General features: G+C 43.4%; 1 protein-coding gene across 1 annotated transcript in view; it reads right to left on the bottom strand.

The window, feature by feature from the left end:
• Window positions 1–6,810: 6,810 nt before the first annotated feature.
• DCBLD1 (discoidin, CUB and LCCL domain containing 1) overlaps window positions 6,811–16,710 on the bottom strand; it is a gene marked incomplete at both ends in the record, with an annotated part of 48,044 nt that continues 38,144 nt past the window's right edge. Inside the window, 7 exon segments of the mRNA XM_080341607.1 lie at window positions 6,811–7,328; window positions 9,912–10,031; window positions 11,575–11,624; window positions 12,622–12,712; window positions 14,180–14,296; window positions 14,386–14,533; window positions 16,385–16,515. Coding sequence (XP_080197733.1) covers window positions 6,811–7,328; window positions 9,912–10,031; window positions 11,575–11,624; window positions 12,622–12,712; window positions 14,180–14,296; window positions 14,386–14,533; window positions 16,385–16,515 — 1,175 coding nt within the window.

Genomic DNA, 16,710 nt, shown 5'->3' with positions numbered 1-16,710 from the left:
ACATTTTGCTTACCTTCTAGTAAGCAACATATGTGTGTTTTTAAAGTCTGTTGTTATCTGGTCTGGCTGAGAGAATGTCACATGTTTTTAATAATTTGTTATGTTGTAAGTTTTCTCTCTCCTTTTAGTGGCTCAGATGCATAGGAGGAAATGCTGGCTATCCAGGGATACTGTTCCTCATGAGGTGAGTAGATAACACAGATCATGAAGGGAGCTTTTCCAGTACAGTCTGTTAAAAATTTTGTGTCTAGTCAAAATTACAGATTCCTGAGGTCAGTTCAGGGTTGTTAATCTGGACACAAAAGCCTTAGGAACAGTACTGCATCATATATATTGGCTTATGTTTTTTGCTATGCGGAAAAACTATGTGCCTTAACTTATCCAGCTGTCTCCTTCCTGCATTTCTCTTTTTAGTACCTGTGACTGTATAAAAATAAATGGGATGATAATCTCTTGGATGTCACATAGCAGCTTGGTTGGTGTGTTGCGAGTGTGTGAATAAATAATGACTTAGCTCAGCCAAGGACAAGAAGTTACTGAGTAACCCCTGCATACTGTAGGTAGCAAATGTTTTTCAGGATTTGCAGATGCATAATGTGAGGCCAAGCCTAAACAAATAGGGTAAAGTTTGAATTTGAAAGTCTCCACATTTTCATGACCAGACTACACAATGAGATAGCACAGAAAGTCAGATGTGAGGCACCCTTATCATGGGTAACATGCATGTTCCCCAGCTAAGGATGTCTTCCCTCTTTATCTAGCTTAGAAATACTTTATCTGACTCCTTCTTGTGTGTCCTTTATGGATGGTAAGACTGTACCAGCGGGGCTTCAAAAAAAGAAGCCCTCAGGAGATGTTTCTATTTTAAGTTTGGAAGTGATTGTACAGAAATGGCACCTTCCTTTTAAATAAGTGTGTTCCTTGAAACTTACTCAGTCTTCAATAACTCACAGGCATTGCTGCTGCTTCTTCACAACATTGTTCGTCTTATTAGCCTCACACAGCTGTGGGATGGTAATTTTCAGTATATAGGTATCAACAACAGTGATGATTTTCTGAAACAGTAAATTCTGCTTTCATTTACCCCATGCTGAACTGTCACAGCAGAGGTTGAAGGTCAGTATAAGCTTACATCATAGCTGACATTGGAAAGAAAAGGGCAGTATAGAATTTTTTTAATGGAAAATAATAAGGAAAAGAGGAATGAAACAACATAACCTTGTCCTTTCTAGGGTCTGACTGGTTAGGGGAGACTAGGAGAAGGCTCTGGGAAGACCTTATTGCAGCCTTTCAGTACTTAGAGGAGGCCTGTAAGAAAGATGGGGACAGACTTTTTAGCAGGGCCTGTTGTGATAGGACAAAGGGTAATGGTTTTAAATGAAAAGGGGGAGACATGAGGAAGAAGATTTTTCTAATGAGGGTGGTGAAACACTGGCACAGGTTTCCCAAAGAGGTGGTAGATGCCTCATCCCTGGAGACATTCCAGGCCAGACTGGACAGGGCTCTGAGCAACCTGATCTAGTTGAAGACGTCCCTGCTCATAGCAGGGGGTTGGATTAGATGAACTTTGAAGGTCCCTTCCAAGCCAAACTATTCTGTGATTTTACGACTAAGACAAACACTTGCTGAGCAAAGCTAACTTGGTTTTGGAGAGTGTGTGAACAGAGGAATACTGATAGATTTCTACGAGGTTACTTTTCAGTGGGTACCTGATCCTGCAGGACTTCTGTGAGACCACTGACTCCTTTCTTAGAGATCACAAAACTCCTGCTCTTGGTTTTGTTTTATTTTTTTCTTTTTGTTACTTGCCCTCTTGAACTGAATTAGAATGCCACGGAGAAAAATTACCTGCTTATATTGCCTTCGGCAAAAGCCACACAAATAGTTGCACTTCATTTAGTTTTTATTAACTACCTCAGTGGTGAACTTATATGCACTCTTTTGAAGGTGTTGCTGGAATGCAACACAACTGTTTTAAAGTTGAAGGATGTTAGTGTGACTTAGTGTAAATAATGTAATATTTTCAGCAATAGGGCTTCCTTGCTGTGGCTTTCAGATCCTTCAGAAATAGGGAGTGAGCCCTCATCTCAGATGATGGCAGAAATTGCTACCTGTATTATACAGTTACAAAATTGGGGTTTACTGTTTATGTCACGACAGAGCTGACCTGTGGCTTTCCCTTAACGCTTCTCCCATTCAGCAGTGGGTGCAGGTTTGCTCTGCGTCGCAGGTGCAGCTTATACCACCCGAGCACTGAAATGCCTCTGGTGCCTTCTGCTCTCTTCTGCATGGCCCCAAGACCATTTTCCTCCAGTGCAATGGAGATGAGTCCTGGAGCAGCTTAGCTTCTGGTAATGCGTCCAGAGAGCCTGGCAATGACAGAGCGGTGCTGGGGAGGGTGCTGCAGTCCTTGCCATATGGCTGCATGGGATGGGAGTCTCTGGCACCACAGAAAAACAAATTGTATGTATTTTAATGATAGTGATCCACCATTAAGCACAGTTGGGTGTCTGCTCCTGTAATGGGACCTACGGCCTGATGTTCCTGTCCTGTGTAGGGAATATTTCACACCTCAGATGGGCCTCCACTAAATTCTGCCCACGGAGTGGAGAACTGCCAAATGGCAGTCGGTGGGGAAAAACCTAAAGAAAGTCAGCATTAAAAACTCAGTCTTCCTGGGGTTTAGCCACGCCAGTAATGCAGACAAGCCATGTGATTCACACAACCTGCTTCTAATGACTAGAATCCAACCTCATGGGTCTCTTTTTAAAGAATGAAGCAGAGATCCCTCATTTAATCAGGTGCTAGAGGCGTTGCTGTGACCACTGCCATGTTAGCTCAGTGGTTACAACCCTCATCAGATGACACAGGGGATGCTGCTTGGCCTCGGTGCTAATTGTGCCTTCCCCTATCTGTGCAGAAGCTGCTGTAGCCAGGGGGCTGCTGGGGTGGTTGAACCCACTCTTGGTGGTGTCTGGAGAGGGAGGTGAGGCCAAGTGCTTGATCCAGAGAGAGGCTGTAAAAGAGAGCAGATGGTGCTATGAGTGAGGGAGTAAGACATCCGTGGAGCTGGGGAAACCCTCGTTCCCGTCTGCAAGTCAAGGGCTGATTTTAATCTGTTACCTGTTGGATGTAAAGATTCTGGGAGGTATTAAGGTAGAGTTTAATATGTGATGGTAAAAGTCTAGAAACTAAAAAAAATAGGGAAATACCATTTAGAATTCCACTTAAGAGGAAAAAAAAAAGCTTTTGTGTTGAGTGTTAGAAAGTTACTTGACAGAAGAAATAAGAGTTCACAATCTCTTTGCAAGCCTAAAGAGGTGAGAATATTTGTATTTTTGCTGTGGTGTTTTGTTGTTTTCTGTGGGTTGGGGGGCAGAGATTGTTGGTTTTGTGGCTTTTTTTTTTTCTTTAATATAAGGCACTACCAGGAGCAGATGCTAAACTGTCATTTCTGGTTTTCAGTTGTAGGTAGTGTGTGTCACCTTTTACACCTTCTTACCTCAAGAGCCTTCTTCAGTTCCCTCGGTCAGAGACACGAGCAGTTGCATTGTGTGACCCTGCCCCTGGCAAAGCCAGAGCTTTTCCGTCAGCTGCAGCTGGGACAGGCAGGCCCTTAGCACCATGATGGGTTAATATTTAACCATCTTGTGAACTCTGGCTTGGTTTTACTGTTCCAGCCTACTGAGAGTGCCTGCTCAGGAAAAGAATTCGTTATGGAAATGCTATTGAAATTCCCCATTGACCAGCCTCTACTCTCACACCATCTCTGGAGATGTTGGAGAGAGACTCCGAGCTAATGAAGCCCTTCCAAGCATGTAAATGTTTCAGAATGGAGTATACTCTAATCTTCCCTGTGGAAGGAAGATTTTTAAATGTGTTATGTTTCATAAGACTGCCTGTGTTACACTTCATTTTGATGGTCAGAACAGGCTGGTGCAGGTGAGTTGGAGTTTGATTAACCAGTATGTGAGAAACAATTCAGAGGAGGAATGTGAGGATGAGCCACTACCACTGTGAAGAATCAGGCAGCCCCCTTTCCTTCCGACACTAGGATTTAGCATCTCCACCACCAGCAGGACAGACTACACCGGTAGGAAGTTCCCTTGCTTATCTGCTGCTATGGTCACTAAAAACTTCGTGTTTCCCAAGCTGAGGTGGAGAAGCTCAAGGCTTTTTATCTTGGCCACCTTCAGCAGTCACTCAGACATGAACCATTAATATCACAGCAGTGACCAGGAACTGTGACTGCAGAGCTGCTATGCTGCTTCCATCCCTGTCAGCACCAAGCTGCCATAACACAGGGAGGGAGAAGATGCTTAGGGATTTATTTTAAGTCACCTTTTGGAGTTTTGTGGGGTTGGGGGGGAAAGGGGCCTTAGGGATGAAAGCAAGGTGCAAATTGAGACCAAACTTTTTATTTGGCTAAACCACTGTGTTAAGATGGATTTTAATGGCAGCAGAAAGGGGCATGTGCTACCAAGAACCATTTGATGTTTGTAGCATGCTGCAGATGTGCAAAGCATGTGGCAGGGGCATGCAAAAAGATTATTCTCATACAAGCAATGTCATCTGCTGCCTGCTCCCCTTGCACTGCTGCATTATCTTGATGCCTCATGATGTAGGGAGGAGAACTGATTACTGAACTCTGCTTGTTTGTGAAGTGACAAGTCAGGCTTATTAGCTGTGTGGGTGGAGTATTGGTTTCAGGCTCATCAGGAGGGCATCCTCATCCTTCCCTCAATTATAAGCATCCAGCAGCAGGGTTGGGCACAGAAGTTTGTTCGTGGGCGCTTCTTCTCTAGAGCTTATGGCTAGAAAAGCCAGGCTAAATGGGGCACTGAGAGAATCTTTTTTTAGCCTTTCACACTGGGGCTGTGAATTGCAGCCGCGCAACTGGCACTTTTGCAGGGCGTAAGGAACGCTCCTTCCTCACCCTGCGGGATGTGTGACGAGAGTGGGTGTGCAGCGATGATCAGCCACCGAGTTAAGTAGCAGGCCTGTGTGACTGATTTACAAATACCAGTGTTCTTTATTTACACAGACATGTAAACAACAGAAGGTAAACAACACCGCCCAGCTCGGTCTAACAATCAGGCTGCTGCTGTTTCACTTCGGGACCTGAGGTGTTTTAGACATTTCACAGAAACCGTATTGACAGCAAACACAGGAAGGCTACGAGCTTACCTTGACTCTTTCTTTGCACGGGAATCGCATGCATGGCGCGGCAGCCTGAGGGAACGGCACCACTTGAGGCCACAAAACAAGCCTGCGCAAAGACCCCACTAAGAGCTTGCCTCAGGGTCAGATATGGCTGGAGTCAGCAATCCTTGTGAGTAGTATCACTGCAACTAGTCTGTACTCTGACAGCACTTGCCACCCAAGGATCTGCAATCACTTCCTGAACAGACCACAAATCTTTGTTGCATCCTTTGCAAATGATCCCCAGTTTACACGTGAGAAAACTGATGGCCTTCAGGTAGCAACTTTCCCAGAGCTCAGGTTGTCTCGTTTCCTAACCTTGTGCTTTAAATATAGCACCATCCTTCCTGAAAGTATACCACTTCTTGACATTTTAGGACATGCTTTTGAATTCAAAGTGACGCTCCAAGCACTGCAGGTAGAAGGGCAGCGGACAGTCCCAGTCGCTACCAAAAGCTGTTTTGCTCCAATGACACCTCTGCTGAAAGAGGAGCCAGCTGCTGTGCGACACATTGCACCCATCCCCACACTTTTTCAAGTTTGTCCAAACACAGAATTAAGGGTAACATTAGCTGCAACACTATTTGAAAACAACTGTGCTGATCTGCTGTCTTGCAAATTTTGCTGCAACAGTAAGCCATACACACACTGCTTTACTTAGTCAAAATATTTCAAATAGGAATGTTACACTAAATTTGCAAGACAGAAAAATACCTAGTGGAAGGATGAAAAGTTCAGGAAGTTTGCTGCTTTGTGCCAAGGAACAGATTTGGTTACAATTTAGCAGCAAAAGCATCAGCCAGGACTTGGACAGGATTTGGTTCTCATTTTGGTTCCACACACACTTCCTGAAAAGTAAAACCAGACTGAAAGCATTTGGTTTGTTTTTCATTGTTTCTTTTTCTATTGCAGAGTGATCACCGTGGCTTGAACCCAAAACTGGTTTCAGCCTTTCTACCTGTTTCTAACATGAATAGCAAGCATGCTAGATCAGATCAAGCATGTAAGAATTGCTGCTAAAAAAGCAGACGGGAAAGTGGGTTTGAGCACAGCATTTAAATGCTCAGCTGCCTTGTCTTGTGCATGTTATGCTTCAAGTAGTTTTACTTCTTCTGTCCTCCTAATAAGAACTACAGTGATGCCCTGTCTTCAGTTATCATAGGAAAGGAGATGAACCACCACAAGTGTAGGACACACCATTTACAGATGCCAGTACAACAGCAGGTAAAATAAAGTCGGAGAAGGAGACCTGTTTTTCTTAAATAGGCATTTCTGCAATCCTTTCAGTCCCCCAGGTGAAAAGGAAACTTAAGAAATTCTCCTTAAATAAAAGCTATGTACAAATTGCACACATTGCAAATGGAGCACTGAGATCAGTCACAGAAAATAAGATGTACAGTCTTCACTGATAACATCTCTCTTGCTATAAACAGCGATAAACAGCATATGCTTTCTTCAGATGTCAGAACCCAGCAAGACTGCAATATTATGTACACAGGGCTTGTTTGCCTTCTGCCTCCCGCAGCAGAGTCCCTCCAAACTCTGTTTTCGCTGCAGTAAAGCTGTGCGGTGCCGATCCTGCGCGCCGCGACTCCCCTGCTCGGCAGATCACAAGAGAGCTGTCATTGCTGTCTGGCTGATGGGTTTGAGGCAGTCTCTGGGCGTGGAGTAGCCCTCGCTCCCGAGGGCGCTGGGCTGAGGTTTCTGGTAGTCCGTGCTGTAGCTCACAGAGGTCAGAACACCGTTAACTTTGGGTTTGTCGTAGTTTATGACACTCTGGGGTGTCTGATAGTCTCCGTTCCTGGTGTCAGTCTTACAGGAACTAGAGAAGCTGCCGGCAGGAAGGGCATGTTTCTGGGATGAGATGACAGGTACGTTGTAGCCATTTTCAGAAGGGAAATTATTTTCTCTTGCTACATGCCGCTCTATGATGGGGGTGGCATATTCGGGCTCTTGGCTGGTCAGGGGCAGAGCATATTCGTGACGGTTTGCTCTGTGTGGGCAGTGGTAGTGATTTTCAAACTCAGCACTCCCCCGTCTTCCCTCATCTTCGGTGTCCATGGGTCTAAAAGTAGATCCTTTCCGTGTTACCGTCCCAGTCCCAATCATGAGAGGCTGCTGATAATCTAAAAGGAAGCATGAACTGCTCAATAAGGCACAGATTATTTTATGTATTCAATACTTAGGCTTTGATAAGTACGTTATGTTGAAAAATTACTCAGTTATTGTATCAAACGTGGTTATCAGGAATGTGAGGAAACATTGCCCCAGCACAGGTCCTGTAACCTCCTTCAGCAAGCGTTGCAGAACATGGCAGAAGCTCTTCCATGGAGAAGCTTCAATCTGACATCCCTTTTCCTACTCCCTCCCTCCCTTTTCCCACATACCCACCCAAATAAATCAACTTCATTTCTGGAGCTTACTCAAAAGCCCTAAAAAAGAGGGAAGTCAACAAAATATTGGCAATGAACTGGACAAAGGACATTGCACGAAGATAAACAAACAAGAAGCTCTCCAAAACCAGTGTCCCACTTTTGGAAAAATTAGAATGCCCAGAGGATTCTTAACATGCCCTACCAAGTGACGGTTTTATTTAAAAGGCATCTCGCAGTAGCTGACTGACAAGAAGGATGAAGTTAGGCAGAATGGCAGCCAAGGGAGTCAAGGGAAGTGTGAAATGTGCTAAGCCGGTGCAGCACTGCTGTGGGTGCGTGAGGTGGGACAAGCCGTGGGAGAAGTCGGACCAGCACCGCTGGAAGAACCAGGTGACCACCCTGGTCAAGGGGGACAGCAGGGACAGAGCTGGGGATGGGCAAATGATCCAAGTAAGAACAAGATGAGATGGAGGAAATGTGTCCTCAAGAAGAGAATGTTTGCACCTCTAGTTGAGGCGGATGCCAGGCTGCCATGTAGAAAAGAGATCTGGACTAAAAAGGTTTAAAAAAAAAAATCCAGTAAAACTATTATAAGAAGATTCAGCGTTCTAACTTTCTCGCTTTGGTGCTAGTGACAATCTCTTCCAGATACATACGGTGGCCTGAACAGCTCCACTAAGTAAGTGACACTGCTAAAGTATCAAGTTTTGACGCAGGCGCTAAAGCTCAGTTTCTGTTCTGGCATCGTGGTTCATCTGACATGAGCGTCGAATTCGATCCCATATGTCCTGTGAATCTGTTTGGCAGTTCCTGGCTGCTTCCCAAAATTCAGCATGTAGGGTGAAGGTGTTATGATATTTCACTAAGTAAGTGGTGCAGCTCTTCCCGGCGCCGTGGTCGCCATCCCCAGCAATCTCCCTCGCTTGGGATGAAACATCTCAGCTCATTCCTGGCTGCCTTTGGGATTTGAAGGGGTGGATTTTTGTGTGGCATGTTAACCTCTATGCACATTGCATATCTGCAATTAAATTATTAAATGGCACACTTCCGGGCTGCATTCCTGTGGGGGTTTTTTTGATGTTTCTTAGTTTTTAAGGAGACCGTAGGTGAAATGCTATGGCTGGGGAGCTGTCTGGCCAAACTGGAGAGTTAGGGCTTCTCACACACTGCAGGAGGGGAGCATGGAGAGAGCAGAGGCTCCTCAGACACAGCTGGGGGAGCTGGATAAACCATGATTTGCGAGTATTAGAAAACAGACCTTCCAAAACAGTAAGCAAGCTTTACTCGCTCCCTTCATGAAATAAAACTGCTTTATAGGTCTCCGCATATTTATCTTGAAAGTTTCTGTAAAGGTTTGAAGCTGTCTTTGAAAGATATCCAGGGTAGCACCATATGGAATTATAGTAACCATCCATTTGTTTTTTAAAGTATTTCTCTGCCAAACGCTTTGGAGAAATTCTGAGGAATTTCTAAGTTCTAGAGGCTAGCAACAGCAAATTAATCTTTCTGGAAGACTGCTGATCACTGATCCCATGAAATGGCTGGTCTCACTAGCCTTCCCAGACAGACTAAACTAGGCAAGGATAAGATATGCTAAGAGGATGAATTAAAAAAAATATATCCCTTTGGGATGCAAATAGTACTGATGTGGGGATTTGCTCTACCCAAACAGTGACCCGGAGCCAAGGCAGCACAGGAGAGCAGCACTGTGGTTGTTTTTTTCCTTCTCTCTCATCTACCCACTTCCACTTCAGGGAGCCTTGTCTCCAAAACAGTTCAGGCACCAGGAAGGCTGCGCAGGGATCTCAGCACAACTTCCAGCTGGGCATGAAATCCAACTGCAAACCAACTAAGCAATTTTTCTATTTGCTCAGTAACAAGGGCCATTATATCTTGTTCCATTTCCAGAGACATTTGTGTTTAAGTAGAAACACAAAAATTAGTCAGCAAAGCCAAACTATCCTATCTGAGGCACATTCTTGCACTGCATCCATGCCTGACTGCCTTCAGCTGCAACTATTTCAGAGTCAGGAAATCTTTCCCAAAAGCTCCAAGGAAAATTTTCAAAAGAGTGGGGTGGGTTTTTGTGTGTATTTTTTGTTTTTTTGCTTTGTATTTGTTTTGGTTGGTTGGTTGGTTGGTTTGGTTTGTTTTCTTCTGCACTGGTATATTTAGCTGCTTCACTAGAAGTCTGGGATGAACAGAGATAAATCTGTTCCTGGGCTTCAGCTTGCATGAGAGCTGGAGCTTGTAACATTGCTGGCCTGTCCCTCTCCATGTCACCTGCTCTGCCCAAAGAGTAATAAAAGGCATTGTGGGGGGAGCAATTATTACCTGCCATGTCACTGGTGACCAGATCTAGTTTTTGTGGTGTCTCCTTCTCATTATTATAGCTGATGGTAAATTCAGTTGACTGATGTCTGGTGAAGGGCTGCTTGATTTGTTTCCAACAACCTATGATAAAGAAATAAAACCAGAAGGCTTATCAGCAAGTTAAATGCTTACGATCAGAAGACTTATCGGAAAGTTTAATGTTTAGTGTACTCATTGCCGTAAATATATTAAAGTAGTTAAAAAGCAAGACTAAAATAGGCTGTTTGTAAAAAAAGCCCCTAAATTTTGATGGCGAAAGGGAAAAAGTGAATCATCAACTGGGATTTCCAAGTGAAAATGAAACCTTATACAGGATTTTCTTGGCAAGAAGGGCTCAAAGTCTGTGGGTTCCTGCACTGATGCCTCAAACTATAGCAGTAAAATACCAGCTTTAAATCAGTTACATGTTTTGCCATTATGTGGCAAAAATAATGTTTAAAATTTCCTTTGTTCCCTTTTTTTTTTTTTCAGTAGACAAGTATGGTTTTCATTTCCTTGGTATCTGAGCACCTGCACTCATCAATTAATTTGTTCTCACATCTTTGTGAGACAAAACAGAAAAAATCCACAGTGTCAGGAGGTCTGTGGAGTGATAGGTTTGGCTCCCAGCTTTCTAAGTCCCCAGCCTGGTTCACAAGGGCTTAGGAGCTTGATTTATGAAGCACACATGCAACAGATGAACTGACTGGGTAAGAGGCTATCTCAAATTTCTTGGGATTTGTCCTCATTAGCAAGTGAGAAAGGATTATGATGTGACCTTGAAAAATCATATTAGCAAATATGGTGTTAAGTACAAATTAATTTTCTAATGAGGGCAAGCTGCAGTGGGTAACAGCATTCCTTTCACTGACGTCAGCACCTGCTGAAGGATGGAATTTTGGAGATGAGCTATTGCAAGGCACTTGTCAAGAGACATGTGAATTGCCCAGTGGTTTCTTTTTTTATGGAAAGCTGAGATTCAGAAGGATATTCCTCTGTAGAATTAGCTGGCCAGGAAAAACAGCTAAACCTCAACTCCCAAGCTGATGGGAGACACCACTCTAATAAAGTGTTACTGAGCAAGACAAAGAATATACTTCACTGGGTTTTGCAGGCATCTCCTAAGGCAAAGTCCTCAAGCCAATCCCCTATTCAGATTTCACACATGAAGTGCAATTCAGTATTATCAGGCATAATAAATACAGTCCCGGGCAGGGAGGGCAGTGAGATGGAAATAGTAAAGCCATAAAAAATTATTAGCTCTTTCTCTCTTGGAGACAGGCAATCCCCTCTGCTGTGGGGAAAAGAAAAGGAAAGCAGGATTTTTCTGCAAAATAGGTATTTTGGAGGAGGGAAGGAAACAGAGGGCACCTGGGAGCACTCTTACGTTCTAATTTATGCGCTTTGTATAATAGATCTTTTTCTAATTGCCTTTCTGTCATAGAAACCAAATTATATTGTTTCTCAGGGCACTGTGGAGGATGACACAAGTGGGACTATTGTTTGCCATTTCCCTTGTATGAGAGGTGAATTTGAATGAGGAAATGTGGATGCTCTTTCATAAGCGTTTCACGCTTAATTGCTTAACTCCCTTCCCGTTGGCCCAGTGGACAGGACAGGACAAAGTACACGATTCTCTACTAACCTGATTTCTGAGCACTGGATAATCCGTAAGAAAGTCCTTTGGCTTCTCTCCTGCAAGGAGAGGAAAGCATTTATAAATATCTGCACTCAGAGCATTTCAGCTTCATGCCTTAGCTCCAGCAGAGAGAGCCTTTGTGTTTAGTGGCCGAGGACAGCACTTCAGTTTGAGTTTCTGGAGGCTGGTGTCTACTAGAACATAAGGCATGCAACCCCTGGGTTTCGGCATTTCATTTTTCCCCGTCTGTATGCAAGCTGTGACTGCCGGTGTTCAAATTTCTTGTGTCTGGCACTCATCAATCTGATGTGTCCATGTCCGCATGTGTCGCTCCAGGTTATGTTTTGGGTCTGCTCTTCTAAATTATTCGTCTAGTTTACAGATTTAGTGGGAATCCAGGGCAGAGCTCGGTACTGCTACTGATGAAGCAACATCACCAGAGCATTGCTTATACTCCCACATCCCCAGTGGCTGAAAGAAGCATTTCCTGCTCTACATGCAAAGGCACATTCTTATGAAGGGACATCTAGCAGGAACCATAGCAATGCTTCTTCCAGCCCTCTGACTTCTGAAATGAGGAGGCTCAGTTCTAGCTGCTTTCAGCCCACTACGTTAAGTGCTGGAACTTAAGGGACTGGGAAGCAGAAATATAATGGGAGGAAAATGAAAGAAAATGGTCCAGAGAGATAGCTCAAATCCTCCCTTCACTGAAATTTTACTTGGCTTTGGTGTGGAAACTGTTCCATCTTTGATGTTTTACAACTTGGTATTTGTGGGTATATGTAGGCTGAAGAGAGCAGCCAGTGACATTGGGCTGTAAATTGGCATGTGCAGTTCTGACCCACTTCACCTTAGTTTTGGTCCAAGTAGGGGAGATGTACAATGAGAAATACAATTTACAGAGACACAATGTGAGTTCTACTTGAAAGGAAGACTGCTGAACAGTATGGATTTCCAGCTCCCTGGTAAAGAGACTCTGGAAAGAGGGCACGTAGGTGGACAGGCTAGCTAGGTAGCCACAAATGCCTCCTATGACAAAACCCAGTATCTTACTTGCGTAGAGCTGCACAGATACAAATTCCAGAGAACAGGAACAGACACAGCACGATGAGGATGGGGACAATTATAGCTGTAAGCTTTAAGCCTGCATGAGGAAAAAAAAAGGATACAAGTTTAAAAGGCAAATTACTCTGAAGCTGGTAATTTTTACTACAGAGAATACAGTGGAAGGTAGATATTCTTGCAGGAATGCTTCTTGCAAGAGAGCATGAAAACTGTAAAACTGCAAGACTACTCCTCAGCCATACTTGGTTGCCATGTACCTATGTGGAACAGTGTCAAGACAAAAGAGTTAAATATACTTTCTCAAGGCTGACACTTGACTTAACACCCATATGCATCCTTACAAAGAGCAGTTCTTTCTTACTACACAGTAGGTAACTTTTTAAAAGTCACTTACACTGTTTTTAGTTGCTTATAGAACTGCCAAATGAAGCTGCAGCTTTACGTGCCGAGTATCTGGCTCATGCTGAAATGGCTGAAACATTTCAGTCAAAATAGTTCAAAGATTTCCATGAGCAGAGCTAGGGAGAAACCTGTTTAGCCACTGTTAAATTCTAACACAACATGGTTTAGAGCAGGGATTTGAAAATGAGCAGTGGGGTAGCTCTTATGTCAGGAATGTGCTATTTGCTATTCCTACAGACACTTACCAGGCTGTGAGAATAATGTAGTATACCTGTCCACAAGGTATTTGCAATTTACCAGATGAAATCTCAGTAGATTTCATTTTCAGTGAACATGGATACAATTTACCCATTCTGCTGCACAGATAAACGGAGCTTGCTCTTGGCAAGAGTCATGCAATTTCAGAAAAGCATTTTTCTTACAGTGATCGCTTCTTACAACCAGTTTTTTTATAGAGACATTCCTGCAACTATCAGCTACCTAATGGGTAGCAGTGTTTGGTGTAGTGGCTCTGGTAATTCCTGCCTGGATATGGGTCCACCAAATAGTCCATATAAGCAACTAATTTTGTTTGTTTGCTTTTTAAGATCTAAGAATTTAGCTCCACAACATTAAAGATGAAGACTGCAAATTCAGGGCGAAGTACACCAATTAAGGTTGTCTGCATCCCCATGAACACAGGCATTATGGAAGAGTGTTTAATTATGCAACTGTGTACTACTGAATGCTGCAACGAGCTGGGGACCTGCTCTGGGGAGAGTCATGGTTGTGCAGAGAGAAGATAGCATTTCTGTGATTACAGGTATTACAATAATTACAAAACACTGGGAAAAGGTGAGGAGGAGCTCCTCCAAAAAATGCTGATGAGTGCTCACTATAGTCCCTCGAGCCACCTACCAAGCATGACAAATTTGACAGGGAATCCAAAGCCTAATCTTTCACACATCAAGGAAAATTAAGGCTTTCAATCTCTTTCTGTGCTTAAGACAAAAGGAACTTATGTTCCTCCCTCTTCTCTCTGTTGTTACCCTTTATTAAAGTCTGATGAGAAAATAGAAGTTTTGGTTTGTGAGAAAGTTTGAAGGTTACTTAGGGCTGAAGACATGATGCATCCTAGGGAAAATGCAGTGCTAGGTGGTGTTACCCAAGTTAGTCTCTTCTGATGGGATGGGCTCCGTAACGGTCCTGTCTTCTTTTCCTAGGGAGGTTTCTGTGCTTTGGCTTGGTTTCTGCCACATAGAATGCGTAAACGAACTATTAGCTGCAAAAGAGAAGGGGGTGTCAGTGGCACCATGGTGGTACAGGGGGCTTTGGAGGCACCGTGCCTGGGGAGCGCTGCTTACCCCATACCTTGCATTATTCGACAACCCATCAGCTCGAGCTTCAATGCAATTCTTTGGTTCCAAGTTTGAGGGACAATTCGCACATAACGGGCCACTATTGGAGGGATGAAGTTATTGCGTACTATGTCACCAGGGTTGGAGTTGCCTTGGAATACCTGCAATGAAATGAAATGAAAGTGTGTTGTTTGCTCCATTTAAAAAGTCTCTTTCTTCAAAGTGCCCCTGACATCCAACTTGAAACGTTTTTGTTATTCTAAAACTAAAATATGTTGATAATGTGGGATGCAGCCACAAGATTTGTGGAATTGAGACCCCTGGAAAGAAATAATCTTTTTAGTTATGACAGATGATTGCATTTTACTGTTAGCTCGGAGAAGAAAGATTATCACTCTGTTTCAATTCTGTGTAATTTCTAGTTAATGTAGGCTGCTATAATGCTAGTTTTTGAGTTAATAGCACTGCAGCACCCGTATTTGGGCAAAAGGGGATAAAAATATAAAAAGAAAAAATGGAATTGAAATATTTCTAGACATCTTAGTAAAATGGACAGTTTTCTGAATCAAGTTTGAAGAGTGACTATTAACTATATGGTTGTGTCTCCTTTTCCCTGTACTTATACATTATTTCCCAGAATCAGTTCAGCCTATGTACAGAACAGTAATCCTTGCAAAATCAATTCTTAGAGATGCTTTGGCATGATGCAGGAGGAGTTAAAAGCCTACATAGGCATAGATAGGGAGGTGAGGTCAGCATATCTTAGATAAAATGCCAGACCACATGGGTTTCTGATGGGACAGGTTTTGTCATGCACCCTAGCTGAAACTGAGATCATATACAATACTTCTGTAAGATTATTTGTAAATAACAAGTCATTGTGGAAAACTACAAACCAACAGACTTCAAACAGCCATCCTTCACAGTTCACCCACTACTAGGCTGATTTTTCACTTTTTGGGCCAACACCTCCTAAGTTGAATGTTTAAAAAATCGTAAACCAGTTAATGTTGTGCAGTGAAATTCCTTTCCATACAAGCTACAGAAATCAGAGCTAGTAGGAAATCTCTCGGCAGTTCTACCAAATTATTAAGAACTGCCTTCAGGAGTGAGAACCAGGTAGAGCCTTATCCAGAGGAAAACTGAGCTCCCTTGGAAATTATGAGTGAAGGTGTGACTTTGGACACTGTGGGGGCAGGGAGGGCTTTGGGTGGGTTTTTTTGTTTGAAAGGAAACATGAGGTGCTCAGGGGAAACTATCATCAGACAAACCTGTGCAGCACATCATTTTTCTGCAGAAACTAGTTGCACTGCTGTTATCTGTTCATTGTTAAAGTCACTCAGAGTCTGTGAAAGCTATTGTGTGGACAAATATTGTGGTGTAATAACATCTATTTTAAGTTCAGTTGCATCGATTCCTAACACATGTAGGCTGTGCCTACAGACTTGTGTCGGTAGAGTCCCACCAGCGGGGGGTGGGGAGCAGTGCAGTCTGTGGTCACCATAACAGCCCCAGCAGAAGCTTGATCCACAGGTGCAGCCTCACCAGCAGCCCTGTGCTTTCACCAGAGTCGATTGTGTCACTTGCTGGAGGGTTAGGTTGACTATCCTGGTGCATCTGAAGCTGAATCTCAGATTTGCTGGTGCCACACCGACCAATGCTTCTGCACTGGTACAGCGTTCCTAGCATGGGCAAGCACTGAGCTGAGCTAAAGACTTGCCCAAACAGCCTGTTGTACAGCTTTAATTACACAATTTTTTAAAAAGAAGAATACAGACATACACATCCCTCCTTGTGTGTGTCTCACAACTTCAGCAAACCCTGGATAACTTCCTTGTCTCAACAAGCTCTCTATCTGCTCCATGGCTGTAAATTACACTGGTGAAGACAAACCAAGTCTAGACAGGTTTGAAACTCCTAATCTTCCTTGACAGTGAAAGCCTGCCCTTCAACGTCAAGGCAGTGTACGCATGGTTGCTCTGTGTTTTCCTACCCCTCTTGCTTTCCCTTACCTTTTCTTCATTGCTCAGAATCCCTTTGTAAGTTCTCCATTTCGAGTTGTTATTTTTGTAGTTCATTGTAAATGTCTTTACGTAAAAGTTGAGATTTGGTGTAGTGGAGCCAGAGCCAGTGGTCTTAATCCCTTTTAACAAAATGCAAAATACATTTTCAGTTGTTAGGTGTCTTTTTTAAAGGAACACAGAGACAAAAACTATTTGGAGGATTTTGCCTTCAAATTCTTGGTTCATTTTTTCAAACTACGTTGGAATTCTGGGGTGGTTACTGAGTTTAAAAATTGGGTGAAGAAAACTCCAAAAATGACTCTAAAAGTGGTAAT

This window comes from Nesoenas mayeri (assembly GCF_963082525.1).
Source record: "Nesoenas mayeri genome assembly, chromosome: 3".
NCBI lineage: Eukaryota > Metazoa > Chordata > Aves > Columbiformes > Columbidae > Nesoenas > Nesoenas mayeri.
Note: the sequence above shows the minus strand (reverse complement) of the source record. Positions and strands in the feature narration are given on the sequence as shown.